This window comes from Carassius gibelio, chromosome B22 (genome assembly GCF_023724105.1).
Source record: "Carassius gibelio isolate Cgi1373 ecotype wild population from Czech Republic chromosome B22, carGib1.2-hapl.c, whole genome shotgun sequence".
Lineage (NCBI taxonomy): Eukaryota > Metazoa > Chordata > Actinopteri > Cypriniformes > Cyprinidae > Carassius > Carassius gibelio.
Window position 1 is genome coordinate 24,030,598 of NC_068417.1, and position 15,669 is coordinate 24,046,266.

The 15,669-nt window shown below is 36.4% G+C and overlaps 2 protein-coding genes across 3 annotated transcripts in view; both read left to right on the forward strand.

The window, feature by feature from the left end:
- gpc5b (glypican 5b) overlaps positions 1–1,952 on the forward strand; it is a 45,144-nt gene extending 43,192 nt beyond the window's left edge. For both annotated transcript variants that reach the window (XM_052589524.1, XM_052589525.1), the window contains one exon: positions 525–1,952. In XM_052589524.1, coding sequence (XP_052445484.1) covers positions 525–715 — 191 coding nt within the window. In that variant the 3' untranslated portion in view covers positions 716–1,952. The remainder of the gene's footprint in view (positions 1–524) is intronic.
- Positions 1,953–2,639: 687 nt separating this feature from the next.
- The window catches only part of gpc1a (glypican 1a), a 35,016-nt gene continuing 21,986 nt past the window's right edge, over positions 2,640–15,669 (forward strand). Inside the window, exons 1-2 of the mRNA XM_052589173.1 lie at positions 2,640–2,807; positions 4,425–4,737. Coding sequence (XP_052445133.1) covers positions 4,581–4,737 — 157 coding nt within the window. The 5' untranslated portion in view covers positions 2,640–2,807; positions 4,425–4,580. The remainder of the gene's footprint in view (positions 2,808–4,424; positions 4,738–15,669) is intronic.

Below are 15,669 nucleotides of genomic sequence, written 5' to 3' on the forward strand. Positions count from 1 at the left end.
ATAAAAAGATAAAATTGTATTTTTAAATAAAATGTATTTATTGGCATTGATGGTTCCATGAAGCATAGAACCTTTACATTGCAATCTTTGTCATTTAATATTTGCTAAAAAGGTCAGCATTCATACAGAACAGTCTGGAGAGGAAACATCTCATTTTATTGGGGCCTGGTGTAAACTTGCTTGGCTATATGTTATCTATTGTTTAAGCTAAGTGCTAAATATGGAGTCCAGATGTAGACACAGACAAAATATGTAAATAATATCACAGATAGCTACAGGATGTGATTTGAGACTTGCAAAACAGGGTCACTCAGGTGTGAAACACATGGCTGGTGTTACAATTTTCCATTACAAACCCAAAATGGTTCTTCTTTTGCATTGCTACACCCTCAAAAATCTTGTATATTGGTAAAACATTTTTCACATTAAGAAAAAAAGGTTCTATTGCACTGCATTGAAAATCTTGTGTAAATGTAATATCTGCACCTCATTCTTACACATTTTGTTCATTTTTCTTCCTACAGTGCTCACTAAAAAGGAAATCCATGTACTAATTCCACCACGGGACGCCATTATCCCAATCCAGTCCCCCAAGTCCAGATCCAAACCGGGCGCGCCCAACAATGGAGTGGCCCACATGCCAACCATCTCATCCTTCCTATTTCTTCCTCTCTTACTCATAATACAGCTCCTTCTCCGGCCCGATGGCATTTGACGCACAGTAAAAAGACTGAATTATTCAAGCATGCATTTGCACTAGGTCCTTAGAAGTCCGCACATTTGTCTTCTGATCTCATCAGATGCTCAGTAATTTCTCATGTCGGCCTTACACAGGATACGACTCTTCACAAACTGGTTATTCATTCGCTCTGGGCTGTTTTAAAGGGTTTATGTAGCTACTAAGTAGTGTACACAGACAGAAATGTGTGATCATGGTACACCATCATTTCTTTGGTGGTTTTACTGTCTTATTTTTTAGTGTTGCTATTTTGCAACTTTATTGAATAAGGATTTACAATTACATTCATCTAGTTTGGTACAATTTATAGTAACACATCACATTCTGAATTGATTCACACCTTCTTGTAGGAGTTACATGATGGAAAGGCTGATTTGTTTTTATAAATGTGTGAGTATTATTGTATGTGTGGATTATATTCAAGAAAGAAAGAGCTATTTTTATTCTCCTTTTATCAGTTTACCTGGGAGAATCTTACAAAGGTTATATTTCACCCAAAAAATAGGGAGGGAGTGGTGGGGGGTGGTTTTTTCTTTTTAAATTATGAAAATAATGGCAATTTCGCAACATTAAGACTTTTTTTTTTCGTAACAATCTGAAAAATATATATATATTTTATTTAATAAATGTTTCTGATATTTTACCCAAAATACATTTACTTTTTTTTTTTTTGTATTACAAGAATCTGAGAGTTAAAATCTACATAATCGACACACAGTAATGCATAAATCAGTCAATCATTCAATCCTAATTGTCTTTAAATAAAGGTCAATTTTCATGACATAAAATATTGTTTACTTTCTTTTGATTTTGAGATGAAAAATTACCCAGTTTTTGTAAGATTGACCCACGTGCTTGTGCAGTTGTAGGGCTTGTTTGTAAAAAGTCAAAATTGTGCATTTAACATATTTATACTGAAATCTGTGTATACAGAGTGTTTGTTGTTCATATATCAATTTAAAACAATGCAACTTGATTCTAATTAACTCTAGGATGTTGAAACGCTTTATTTTTTGTAGTCTTTCCTTACATTGGCATTTAACCCTTCTAGATATCATATTGTTTGATTTGACAGTTCGCCTTGACGTCACAGTCTCAAACTTTTTGTTTTAATTCATTCGAGTCACTTGCTATCCCCGACTGCGCCTGTATCACTTGTTACTGTAAGTGCTCGCACATAAATCGATCAATAAAATATCATATTTTCAAAGTAGGCCTATATACGTGTCTTTGAAATTTAAATGTTTGTTTCCTATTTTCGCACCTCAGCATCAGCATCAATCTCTGGGGGCTCTTCTCGTCTAGTACTTTATCTTGCCTGTTCGCGTTTGGATATCCGCATAAAAATCAGCCCGAATTGAACCTGTTTTATATCAATTACATAAATTCTGACAACATATTCTGTGCTCTATAACTAAGCGAGGTTTGCAATAAGCCCGTCACTATTAATTATCTTAGCAAAGTTTTATATTCATAAGTCAAAAGTATTTCAAAAGAAACCATCATATATTACATTTTGTAACACTGATCTTAAAATATATTTTGAAACCCTTTCTAATATAAGATCACAAAACAAGAAGCTTTTAAAAACAATACAAATTCTAAAGCTTTTCAAATTTATGTAATTGCCCTAATGCAGTTTTTATTTTTTATTTATTTAATTTGTATCCTTTTTTGTATTCTTATTTGTCTGTTTATATGTAAGTTTAAATTTAATTGTAATTGTTTGTTGTTGCCGCAGTTATTTTGCATGCTTTGAGATGTGCAATGTTTTTCTGTTCACGTTAATCATTTGTGTGATGGAACTGAATAAAAAAAAAAAAAAAAAAAAAATAAGCCCGTCACGCCCAGGACGCACAATTAAGTCGTCACGTCTTTCCGCGGACATGATGTAATTTATGCTGCATTTTTAATTAGCTGTGTCTTATTATTTAGATGCCAATTAAGCTGTCACGAACATTTCCTGGTCTCCAGCCACCCTGAAACCCTTCAATTCGAATGTATGCCAACAAAATGCATGGCAACTGTCAAAAAAAATGATGCCTTTGAAACTGCTTTGAGCTTATAGGTGAGTGCTGTGTTGTTATTTATGTTTTTTTTTTTCACTTAGGTGAATAATGACTCACTTTCATTTGTCGGAGGCACGGCTATGCGCTTATTGTCGTGGTGAAAATAATTCTTCTTCTTCATGCAGGCAGCTGTGTAACCCCATGTAATTGAAATAAACCCGTTCGACACAAACCCGCACGAATTTAAGTGCACTTAATTAGATGTGTCTTGACTGAAAAATAACAGGCTTTCGCAGCTGACTATGTTCTCGGTTTCAGCCTATAACCGATTCACTCTGTGATCGCGTCCATTTAATATCCCACCTCAAAATCAATTGCCACGCGGGATACCTTGTGTTACAGTAGTCTGGGAAGGCGGCAGGGGGCGTCGACTACCACCTGCAGGTGTCTTTACACCCACCCACCCTTCTTCTTTATTCTACCACAGGGCTGGACTTGTTCAGTAATGTTAGGAAATTCATTGGAAACTGGAACGAACGGATTCGTTCAACGAGTCGATTCATTTGAGTCATCGCCGCAAAAGGTTCCTCGAACGCTTCGTCCTTATGCTTAAATATTCAGCTCTTTTAGACAAACGTTATAGGCTATTGTTTGTCTCCAACGTTTAATCCATTGTACAGTTTTACTCCCAAGCTTCTTTGCCGCTTAATTTAGCTCACTTTGGCTGCCAGTTTTCGTTGCTGGATGAGAAAAATGGCCAACGCACTCACAGAAGAACTACGAGTAGGCCTAACTGTTCATGAATTGTTCACTGAATTGCTCAATACCAACCTTGATGAAAGGATTTCTGATCTTAACTTGTTCTTACAAAACAGCAGTCAGACTAATAGAAGCCCATTTCTGCCCATGAATAATAATAATAATAATAATAATAATAAAGGTTAGGCTAACTGCACATTTTTTATCTCATGCTTGCTAGACAGAAGTCAGAATTATGAGGAAAGTTTTAGCTACTGTATGAAACTCTTTTCTTTTTTTTTCTTTTTTTTTTTTGCAATTCTGTTTGTTTCCACCATTAAATAATAATAATAAAAAAATAAATGCAAAATTGTATCTATTTTTAATTATTGTGTTTTAGGCTGCTTTTATTTAATTCCAAGTTCGGATAGTGTCTTTTTTCTAGATTGCAAGATATAATATATATATTTGTCTATTTGAGATAGACCTATAGCATAACAAACTCAGAATTGCAAGACAAAGTAACTGCATCTTTATTTTTTTTTATTATTTTTTTATTCTGTGATGGAATATATATATATATATATATATATATATATATATATATATATATGTATGTATATATATATATAAAATGTACTGTATATAAAAGTAGCAAATCGATTCCTCGAAATCGTTCAAATGAGCCGATTCAGTAGAACGACTCGCTCGCGAATCGGACATCATCACTATTGTTCATTGGGAACGGGACACTAGAGAGCCAGACAGCACAGAAGCGCACAGCAGCAGCACTGAGCGCTTTATACCGCAATTCCTCTCACAGTATAGTAGCTAGGGATCTCTTTATTTGTTATGCATTATTAATAGTGCGTTAAGACATGAGCACCAGAAACAGATCCCCACCGGACTGATAAATAACACGCATCCTCTTTCATCAGGACCCCCGGTTTTAAACCTGGACGCGCGTTTAAGTGGATTTGCTTCTATACCCTGCTGTTGTACACAGAGTCGGATGCGTTGAATCGCTGTGTGAAGTGCAGAGCATCAGCGTCAGTGGACTTCTTCCTCCTCCTCAGTCTCCGGATCCGGACACAATGGATCTGACAGCGGTCGCGCTGCTCGTGTCGCTCATCTCCGTGTCTCTGTCCGCGGATAACGCGGGCGGCAAAGTGCGGAGCTGCGCGGACGTGCGCCAGTTCTACAGCGGCAAGGGTTTCACGTTAAACGGCGTCCCGCAGTCCGAGATATCAGGTATGAATTACCGGTGACAGAGGTCATTGTTACCTTTACTACGGTCTCATTCATATTCAACACTGTCCTTTCTCTGTTTACTACGAGTATATATCTATCTATCTATCTATCTATCTATCTATCTATCTATCTATCTATCTATCTATCTATCTATCCATCTATCTATCTATCTACAGTCAGTCTGTCTGTCTTGCCTATGTATCTTATTGTTTACCTATGTTTTTTGTCTTTTTTTAAATTTCTATCTATCCATTTGTTTGGCCCATCTATCTATCTATCTATCTATCTATCTATCTATCTATCTATCTATCTATCTATCTATCTATCTATCAACCATTTTTATCAGTTGTGCACCTGACACGTTCCTCTTGTTCTGTGAGGTGTGTGTTGTTAATGTCAAGTTCAGAAAGCTCTTGAACAGATGGAGAGGGTCCCAGACAAAAGCTCTACTCGCCGCGCTGAAAAGAACAATAGGCACAACTGTAACTGCTAAAACGGGGCTAAACCTGGCGTAATGTCGTGGCTTCCGCATTCAAAAGGACCTTTGGGTTCATTCATCACCCACCTGATGTCTGGATCCCCGTGTGGTTTGAAAGAGCATGTTCTGGAGCTGATCTCCAGTGGTATGTGGTCCCTGTAGGTCATGTTATGATGAACACAGTGACGGCTGGATTCGTAGGTTTCCCTCAGGGTTGCAATGTCGAGGTAAAAACCTCACCGTAATTGTAATTTCTGTGGTTTGTCTGCAATTTGCAGTATTGATTAGGACTAGCGGTGTCATTAAATAGACGGACGCCAACGAGAAGTCAGTAAATCTTGTCATTTGATGTCCAAATCTGGTGATTTTCTTTGTCATTTGCAAGTAACAGACAGCAACTGAAATCCATGCAGTCAGCAAGTGATTCGTAGCTGCAGCCAAATTCCCATTAGCGGCCAAAAAATGTTGGCAGGTTGTGAATATGTCCAATGCATGCTGGGTAGTATGAAATCCCCCATCAATCTTTATGACACAGCCATCTTTTTGATAATAGGTCGCACATTATAACCGGTAATATGTCACCAATCAGTCTGCATAAACATGCAATTATATCAGTGCATGATGCACTCCCAGTTTTTTTTTTTTCAGAATTCCTCTGGGATGCATATGTCTAATTGTGCTGTGTGCCCAAGAAGCTAAAGGAGATAAATGATCGCACATGTGCCACGCTCGCTAACACACTTGTAAATAAAGCACAATTTACACAATATCGCCATTATTCAGTGCACTTCTTCTGTAAGGCAATGAAAATATATCCCGTACAATATCTATTCTGCCTTCCAGTTGTGTTCAACACACACAAACATCCCCTCAGCGGCCCCCTTCAGTAATAAGTGTATTTGAGGCGTTATACTTTGGCATCCTCAGCACATTTGAGAGGCTGAGAGAAACAAAGGGTTCCTATTGGCCGAGAGGAAATTCTCAAGGTCATCGCCTGCGGTCTCAATGACAGAAAGGGTTGGGGGGGGGGTGTAGCATGTGCTGGGCCGCCCACCACCGTCTCATTTGAGACCGTCTCGACATCATTTATTCATCATCCAAACCGTCAGAAGAAGTTGTTCGTTTAAAAGCATAAAAATGGTTGGAGGCCAAATAGTGTTTGTCTGCTTGAAGTTCAGGTTTATTTCTAGAGATGTGTTATTAGTTCGTGGTTAAATATAAATGGTTTAAAATATACTTTGATTGACTGTGTTGTTGTTTATTTTTTATTGAATAGTTTATTTAAATGATTATTTAATAAACCATATGAAAAAAAACAATTATGAAAAAAAAAAATATATAAGAAATATTAGAGTGTGCTGTATCAAACTCAATATCTTTCAAAAGCCTTCATTTTTATTGTGAAACACAAAAGGAAATATTTCTATCAGGATGTCCAAGCTGCTCGTTTGCATACAATGAAAGTGAATGGGGACTAACATTTTTAAAGGGATAGCTCACTCAGAAACAAAAATTTGGCTTCATTTACTCATCTTCAAGTTATTCCAAACTTGTATGAGTTTCTTTCTTGTGTTGAACACAAGAGAAGACATTTTGAAGAATATGGGTAACCAAACAGACGATGGTCCCCAGTGTGCTAAAAAAAAAAAAAAAAAAAAATGCTATGGAAGACAGTGGGGACCATCAACTGTTTTGTTACCTACATTCTTCAAAATATCTTCTTTTGTGTTCAACAGGTTTGGAACAACTAAAATGTTTAGTTTTTAAGGAAACGATCCCTTTAAGCAAGTTTTTTCCGAAAAATAATTTCCGTCTTCGATAAACGGTTTGAGAAGAGTTGGAATACTGCACATAAGTCATTTGGACTACTTTTATTAAGAATTTATGATGATTTTGGAGCTTTTTTGGGCTTAACAGCCCGAGTCCCTATTGACGTTCATTGTAAGGAAAAGTACAGCATGAACATGCTTCAAAACATCTACTTTTGTGTTCCACAAAATTTAAAAAATCATATTGGTTTCGTACGGCATTAGCATGAATAAATGATGACAGGATTATATCACGTAACAAATTAAAAACTGGTTGCGAACAAAATTTCTTGCCTTGTTTTATTAGTAAAATTGTGTTAATTTACATTTTTAATACTTTAATACTAACATTAATGCATTTAACAAAATTGGATTTTCAATATAAATTGCATGATTATATTATTTTCTAATATTTTGTCAACAATAATATTCGCAGAATATTAGACGTAGCATTAACAAAACGTTGTTTTAATGTTGAACTAATGTTATAGGTTGCTCTAGCGCTGTCATCTCCTCAGATTATTACAATACAACGTTATTTTGATGTCACGTTGACGGATGAGACGGTGATACTCGTATTGTGCTCTCTGAGTTGAAGGGTTTGAGGTTTCTGTCACATTTTCTTTTAGCATGTTAGCGAGTTTTAGAAAGAGCTGATCATAAAGCATACCTAAAGGTCAGAGAGGAACCAGAGCTGAATGCTGCTGTCTAGAATTACTGACGCAACTAGTGTGTCTGCCGTTTTTATGAACACAGAGGCAGCGTATTGTTCAGCAGGGGGGACTATGTGACACTTCGAGCCCTGCGGCGAATCTAAACAATGACAATCTCACATTTCACTCAAGTAGGCCATGAAGATGGGAGTCGGGGATATGTGCGATCTCACATTTGTTTGCGATCGTAACTTTGTTGTTTTAAGAGATTTATTTCCAGGTTTTGAAAGTGAGATCCAAGTCTGGTTGGATTTGTGATGTTTGGATCCTTGTAACCTGTAGCCTGGTTTCAGAGCTCTTCTGCTCTTCTAAACAACGAGGCAACACCCATGAGCCCTGTGTGTAATGAAAGAGGCACACACCCATGTTCTCAACCACACTGCTACACGCACATCCAACCCCCCAGCCATGTGGAGACGCACAGGCCTGATTCGGCTAAACATTTTGCATAAATGAAACCTGTTTGCACATGCAAATTCAATAATAATTATTCAGTGGAGAATGACAATCAAATTTGCTTATTTGAAGTTATTTAGTATTACACATCTAATTTCTGTTTGCATGACTGTCATGAATTTTACTCCAATAGCAATTCCTCACAAATTATGGAATTATTAGGCATGCTTTTTGACTGAACTCACAAACAAAATGTCTTGCTAAGTTTTAATTGTAAAATTGTGTTAATTTGCTAAATTCAAAAATAATATTTGAAATATCATTAAAATATCATTGAGATATGAACATGCTTCCCAACATCTCCCTTTTGTCTGATTGTATAATACAGTCTTAAATGTATTATTAATATGGTTTGTATTTATATATATATATATATATATATATATATATATATATATATATATATATATATATATATATATATATAAATTCGATATTAAGACTTAATTTATTTTACTAAATGTTCAATAATCAATCATAAACTAAAAATGAAGATATTATTTATTTGATCTTAATTAACAAGTTGTATTTAATTTCAAAATATTTTTACTTTAATACGACTGGATCTAGTTTAGATTCAATTGTAAGGTATGAAAATATTATTGTATTTAATAGAATATTTTACACAGTGTTCGGTAATGTAAATTAAAAATATGTTTTGTATGATTTAAATTTGACAAGTCTTGTTCAGTTTAAAAAAAAGTATTGTAATATGACAGAATCAGCATGGCTATATTAGCGTTGATTAAATTAAGTATAAACTTAATTAGAATTTCTATTATTAGTATATTCTAAATTCAAATATGATGTATTACTAATTATTATATTATTATTTGTATAATCATTATTAATAATTGATGTGATCATATTTATTATTGAATGTAATAATTTTTATATTTAATATTTTTAGTAACGAAGATTATCTCCTGTCATGAAAACCAAAAATATGCTTCATCTGCTAACATTTCAATACGTTAAAAAGAAACAAGTTCATTCAAAAAGAATATTTACTGGTTACATTAGTTTACATCAAGAAAAGTCCTTTTAAAGGTGATATTAAGCAGAAATAGCTCCGTATTATATTAATTAACTGCAATTTCACTTTTAGTAGCCTTGAGGTTGCGCTAATGCATACAGTACCAAGACATTTGTGCCAAATGTTCATGTTTTCGCTGATGAATTGTCGACTCGTGATTATCTGAGCATAATTACACCTTCTCCCACACAGCTTCTCTCCCTCTGGCCCACTGATTGTTCTTTTGAAGCGTGGGGGTGTTTTTCCTGCGCGGCTCAGCGGGGATCTGCAGTGCGCCGTGATGCTTGTTAGAGCCGAGATCATGCAGACCTGATCAGGGCAGAAACATGCCAGCGCTCTTAATCTTCCACCCTCATGCCCTGCCACTGATCGGGAATAAAAGCACAGCTGTACTCAGAGCAACAGCAGCTGGAACGACTGACTGCTCTGCTTTTGTTCAGGTGCACTGGAGTAGTTGCAAAAGTTGGGCTGGACAAGTCTTTTAAAAGCATCGACTGTGTTCTAGAAAGTGTGGAGGGAAAACAGACATTTCCTTGCAATAAAAATATAGAATAGATCATTTTGAACAAAAGCTGAATACATTTCAACAAACATTTTTGTGTAATTGCATAAAAAAAACTAAAATAAGAATAAAATATTTTTCTCAAACGCTATAATCATAGTTTACTAAAACTATATAGCTTTTAATTCTATCTGATATAATGACATCAATATCCACATGGCGCAGCTGATTGGTTCCTTTTTCACATCAGCAGCCAATGAGCTTGCTGCTCCACATTCAAATACTTGGCTAGTGTTTGCTGTAGAAGTTGCAGTGTGCTTCAGAGACCCTCCACCTCCCCCAGCTCCACCTGTATCCAGGGTGATTTCATGTAGTTATATATGTATGGAGCCAAAAGAGTCTCAATAAAGATAAATGCACACACTACATTCACATATGCACACACAGGATTCATACATGCACACACATGATTCATAAATACACACACAGGATACACAAATGTGCACAAAATTTACAAATGCACACACAAAATTTAAAAAGCACAGAAGATTCACAAATGCATACAAAATTCAGAAATGCACACAAAATTCAGAAATATACACCTAATTCAGAAATGCAAACAACATTTACAAATGCACTCAAGATTCACAAATGCACAGGACAAGATTCAGAAATGTATTTCTAATGCACACACACATATATCTTGATTTACAAACTGCTTGCGGTCTGTGAACCACTGCATTTGTGTGTGAATTTTGAGACTCCTCTGACTTGGCTTGACACACAAATGCATGGAATGATCAGCAACCAATCAGATGTCTCCCTTCTTTTAGCCAATCACAAGAACGCACTCCACGTGGTTGTTTACTTATAAGCCAATCACATGAATGCATTCACACAGTCTATTTATGAAATTGTATGGAAATACAGATGTTTATGTTACAATTCAGGTTTATTTTTTATTATTTTTTACAAAATATAAATTTAAAAATGTCTCAATACACATAGCCCAGACTGTGACTGCAGAAAAAAAAGTTAACCATGGATTCATAAATTTGCAATAGGCAATTATTTCATTTTATTGAAATATTTTAATGAAAGTAAAAAAAAAAAATTACACCTTTTTGAATATTTTAAGTATATCTAAATATTCTTTTGGATGCAATATAGAAGTCACTTTAATTATAATATTCGGTCCCCACATGAAGAGAGAGTCAGTGGTCTGCTGAGAGAGGAAAGTGACTCTCCGGCTGCTCAAAGTGAGTCGCCGCTGCGTGAGGAAAGGGAATCGTTCGCTCAACTTCGCTGGGTGAGGAAAGTGAATCGTTCGCTGAGGAAAGTGAGTCGCTCGCTGCGTGACTCGTGAGGAAAGTGAGTCGTTCGCTGCGTGAGGAAAGGGAATCGTTTGCTCAACTTCGCTGGGTGAGGAAAGTGAATCGTTCGCTGAGGAAAGTGAGTCGCTCGCTGCGTGACTCGTGAGGAAAGTGAGTCGTTCGCTGCGTGAGAAAAGTGAGTCGTTCGCTGCGAGAGGAAAGTGACTCCCCGGCTGCGGAAAGTGAGTCTCCTGCTGCGCAAAGTAGGTGTCCAGCTGCGCAAAGTGAGTCGCTGGCTGCGTGAGGTAAGTGAGTCATTCGCTAAGGATAGTGAGTCGTTCGCTGCATGAGGAAAGTGAATCGTTCGCTGAGGAAAGTGAGTCGTTCGCTGATTGAGGAAAGTGGGTTGTTCGCTGAGGAAAGTGAGTCGTTCGCTGATTGGCTTATAAGTAAACAATCCCCCACGTGGGGTGCATTCTTGTGATTGGCTCAAACAAGGGAGATATCTGATTGGTTGCAGATCATTCCCTGTTTAAAAAAAGGCATTTGTGTGTCAAGCCAAGTCAGAGGAGTCTCAAAATTCACACACAAATGCAGTGAAGTTCACAGACCGCAAGCAGTTTGTAAATCAAGATGTGTGTGTGCATCAGAAATACATTTCTGAATCTTGTCCTGTGCATTTGTGAATCTTGAGTGCATTTGTAAATGTTGTTTGAATTTCTGAATTGTGTGTGCATTTCTGAATTTTGTGTGCATTTCTGAATTTTGTAAGCATTTGTGAATCTTCTGTGCTTTTTAAATTTTGTGTGTGCATTTGTGAATTTTGTGCGCATTTGTGTATCCTGTGTGTGTATTTATGAATAATGTGTGTGCATGTATGAATCCTGTGTGTGCATATGTGAATGTAGTGTGTGCATTTATCTTTATTGATACTCTTTTAGCTCCATATATATGAGGGTTATTTCATATATGCTATCAATCTTATTCTTTAACCCTGAAGTAAGCCTATGGGTGAGAATTCTGGATTAATAGCTGCTATAGGAAAATAATGTGATTGAATCTTAAGATACATCAATCTGCAACATCAAGCATCAAAATGAGTGGTTTCGTACAGCTAAAAAAAGCTTGAAGCGAATGAGACCCATAAAATGTACAAATGGCCACGCCCATTTTTACCAGAAGAATAAGCAGATATGTGCAGCAGCAGCATGTCTGTGGATGCATTTGCAGTAGTCTTCAGTTATTAGTGCATTCCTTGAGAATCAAACACTTTGCCTTAGCATTGTTTAGCGCTATGCTCTACTGTTTAAGCTACAGAAAATGACTCAAAAACAAGAAGCGAGTTGAATTTGCATCCAAATTCACATGATTGTCAACAAAATCGACCCCCTTTTAAGAGTCAGTTTTGCTATAAGGTATATGTAGCAATCATACATGAACATGTAGCATTTAGCATTGCATTTGAGTTATATAGATGATGCTGTATGTCTATAACCCTCTTTAGTTGCTAGAATAATTCTCACTCTCCACAACTACAACACGATTTCTTGACTGATTCGCTTCTTGAAAACAACCGCAGCTAGAGTTCATTGTTCAGGCTATGCTGTTAGCACCTCCAGCTAATTAAATACATAAAATGGCTCCATTTGTGATTAGTCTTCCGCAGCCACCAACAAGTGTTCGTCAGCGCGTGCTGAATGCTCGCTAGCAGCAGTGTTGTGAATAATTCACAGTAGCGCCGGGCGTTCCTCCAGCCACTTTGCTCTGTCAATATTAATTGCACGTTTTTTTGCGTTGGCCAATTTGCTGTCAGGTTATCTTGCTGCCAGCATGCTGGTGAACGGCAAGAGAAGTGAGTGAAGAAGACGGAGATGTGATTATTATCACTGTCAGCTTCTTTGTTCGAGAAACATTATGCGGCTCGAGTGGTCATAGGGTGCTATGAAATGTGTGTCTCAGCATTGAACAAGATTTCCATGAGTGAGACTGAGAGTGAGACTGAGAATATACAACACATGGACATGCCTGTTCTCTGTGGGTCTCATTCACTAATAATGCATAGGTTTTATGTATTTATATGCACAGGAGAACATCTTACGAAAAATTCACAACACTTGTGTTATCACATACATTTTTTCTTAACCTTTATTTAATTTTAAAGGAATAGTTCATCCAAAATTGAACAATTTATTCAACCCCCAGGTCATCCAAGATGTAGATGAGTTTGTTTCTTCATCTGAACAGATTTGGATAAATTTAGCATTTCATCACTTGCATGCATCCTCTGTAGTGAATAGGTGCCGTCAGGATGAGAGTTTAAATAGCTGATAAAAACACTATAATCTACAAGTAATACACATGACTCCATTAATCAATGTCTTGTGATGCCAAAATCTGTGTTTGTAATAAACAAATCCATCGAGATGTTTTCAAACTATTGCTTCTGGAAATAATATTGCTGTCTCCAGTGAAAAAAGTAATTTCATCTGAATCAGGAGGAAAAAAAAATGTCCAGATCAAACACTGTTTAAAAGAGAAAACCCGCACAAAAGCAAATATGTTGTTGGATTTTGATGTGAAAGGAAAACAGTTACGGACTTTTTCACTGGAGAAAGCCTTATTGTGTGTTATTTTATTTTTTTGTATGTTTACTTATTTATTTTGGCCAGAAGCAACCGTTTAAACTTAAAACGCCTTAATGATGGATTCGTTTCTGAAACAAGGTTGTCCTGAAACAGGTCATGTCAAATTAGGGTTCAAGGAAGGTTTTAACGCTGGACATCATCCTCCGTTGACTGTATTAGTCAGGTAATCTCTTTACGGTCTTGATATTGAGTGAATTATAAGTTCTTTACAATTTACCCGTTAAGTGTCTCTTTGTAATTGGATCTAAGAGAGAAGAATGCTTGTCAGACTCTATTAAGGGTAAAAGTGTGACGTTCAGCATGTTATACGTTTAAGTATTGCCCGAGAGTAGTGCTGAGGTTTAGTCTGATTCGCCACAAACAAGCAGCTACAACTTTGAGCCTCCCATTAGCATTTTCCCTTCACAATAAACAAGCTTCAGTGTATTGCTAAGTTCTGTTTTGGTACGGAACAATGCTAACGATGATAAATGCGAAAATTAAACTGCAACCAAATAGTCAGGAGTAGTTAGCATAGAAAAAGTATTACGCTAACCAAACGATAGAAACAAACATTTCATGTTTTGATGACGCCAAAGACACTATGTCCAAACATTTTGGCATAAATTTAACTGTCATTTGGGAAAAGCTAGCAAAATTAAGCAGATGCTAACATTGACAGGTTGCGTATCCTCATGAAAAAAAAATCATGAAACAACTACAACATGAAAAAAAAAACAACAAAAAAAAACAACTAAGGTCAAAGATCATTTAGAAGCATTCTGATATCTGAAATGAAACGTGGTACTGCATTTCGTTGCCTTTTACCCACATGTGCAATGACAATAAAGTTGAATCTTATCTAAGGGCGTAAAATATTGCACCCGAGTAGCATGGAGTGGAACCGCTAAAGCTAAATGCTAACAGCACAAATGTAAGATGTTTCGCAATTTGAAAACAAATACGCTCAGTTAAGGACACACTTCTGATTTAATGCATGACGTTTTTAGGGATTAGGATTTTTTTAGATGCTAACAGCCCAAATGTAAGATGTTTTAGAATTTGAAAACAGAACATATATGCTCTGTTACAGACACACTTCTGACTTTATGCGTGACAGCTCGGGGATTAGGATTTCTTTAAGACTCAAATGCTCTGGTTGTAATCCAGGGCCCCGTAATCCAGATTTTAACCGTGGCTAGCATGGCAATTTGAGCATGTCTCAATGACCCTGTTAGAAAGCAAGGAATTTAAATTAAAGAAAAGCACTCAAAGGACCCCTTTACCTAGCATTAGCGTTCATTTTCAGTGATCGGATCATGATTGGATAGCACTTGAGCTTTGACTTTGACTTGTCAGGTTGTAAATTTAGCTTGATTACACTTCCATTTTCCTCTCTGTGTTTATTTGTGGTTAAAGTGTTGTTTAGTGGATTCCTGCCTTTAAAATATAAAAATTTTCCTCTCACAATTAAAATAGGCTTCATTTAATAAATAAATAAATGCTAATTTATAAATGTAATATTTATGAATATGAAAATGTAGTTGAAAAAAAGACACTTTAATCTATTCTATCAGTTCTTGGTGTGTTCTGTTCATTTGTCTTTGACCCTGTCAACCAATGCGACAGACCATTAGGCTGATGAGATTTATTTATTGTGACATTTTTTATTGTTTGAGTAGAAGCAATTAGGAACAACTTATTATTTTGCTTAATGACTTGCCGTTTCAGTCACGGCACGTTTTCCTCACTCACTATAAGAACCTCACGCACCGAGTGACAGCTACTGCGGTCGATAAAACCCAGTGAGGGATATTAAAATTAATGCATCACATTGAGAATGATGGAACATTATCATTTGCTGTTATTATAGTCTACTAAGTAAGCACATTCTCACTTTCTCGCTTTCTCTCTCCAAGCCTGGTGACTTGCACAAAGCCTTGTGATTTATCCCTTTTCCTCCAAGGTTTCTCTTCTTGTTATTATCTGGCTTAACCCCTAG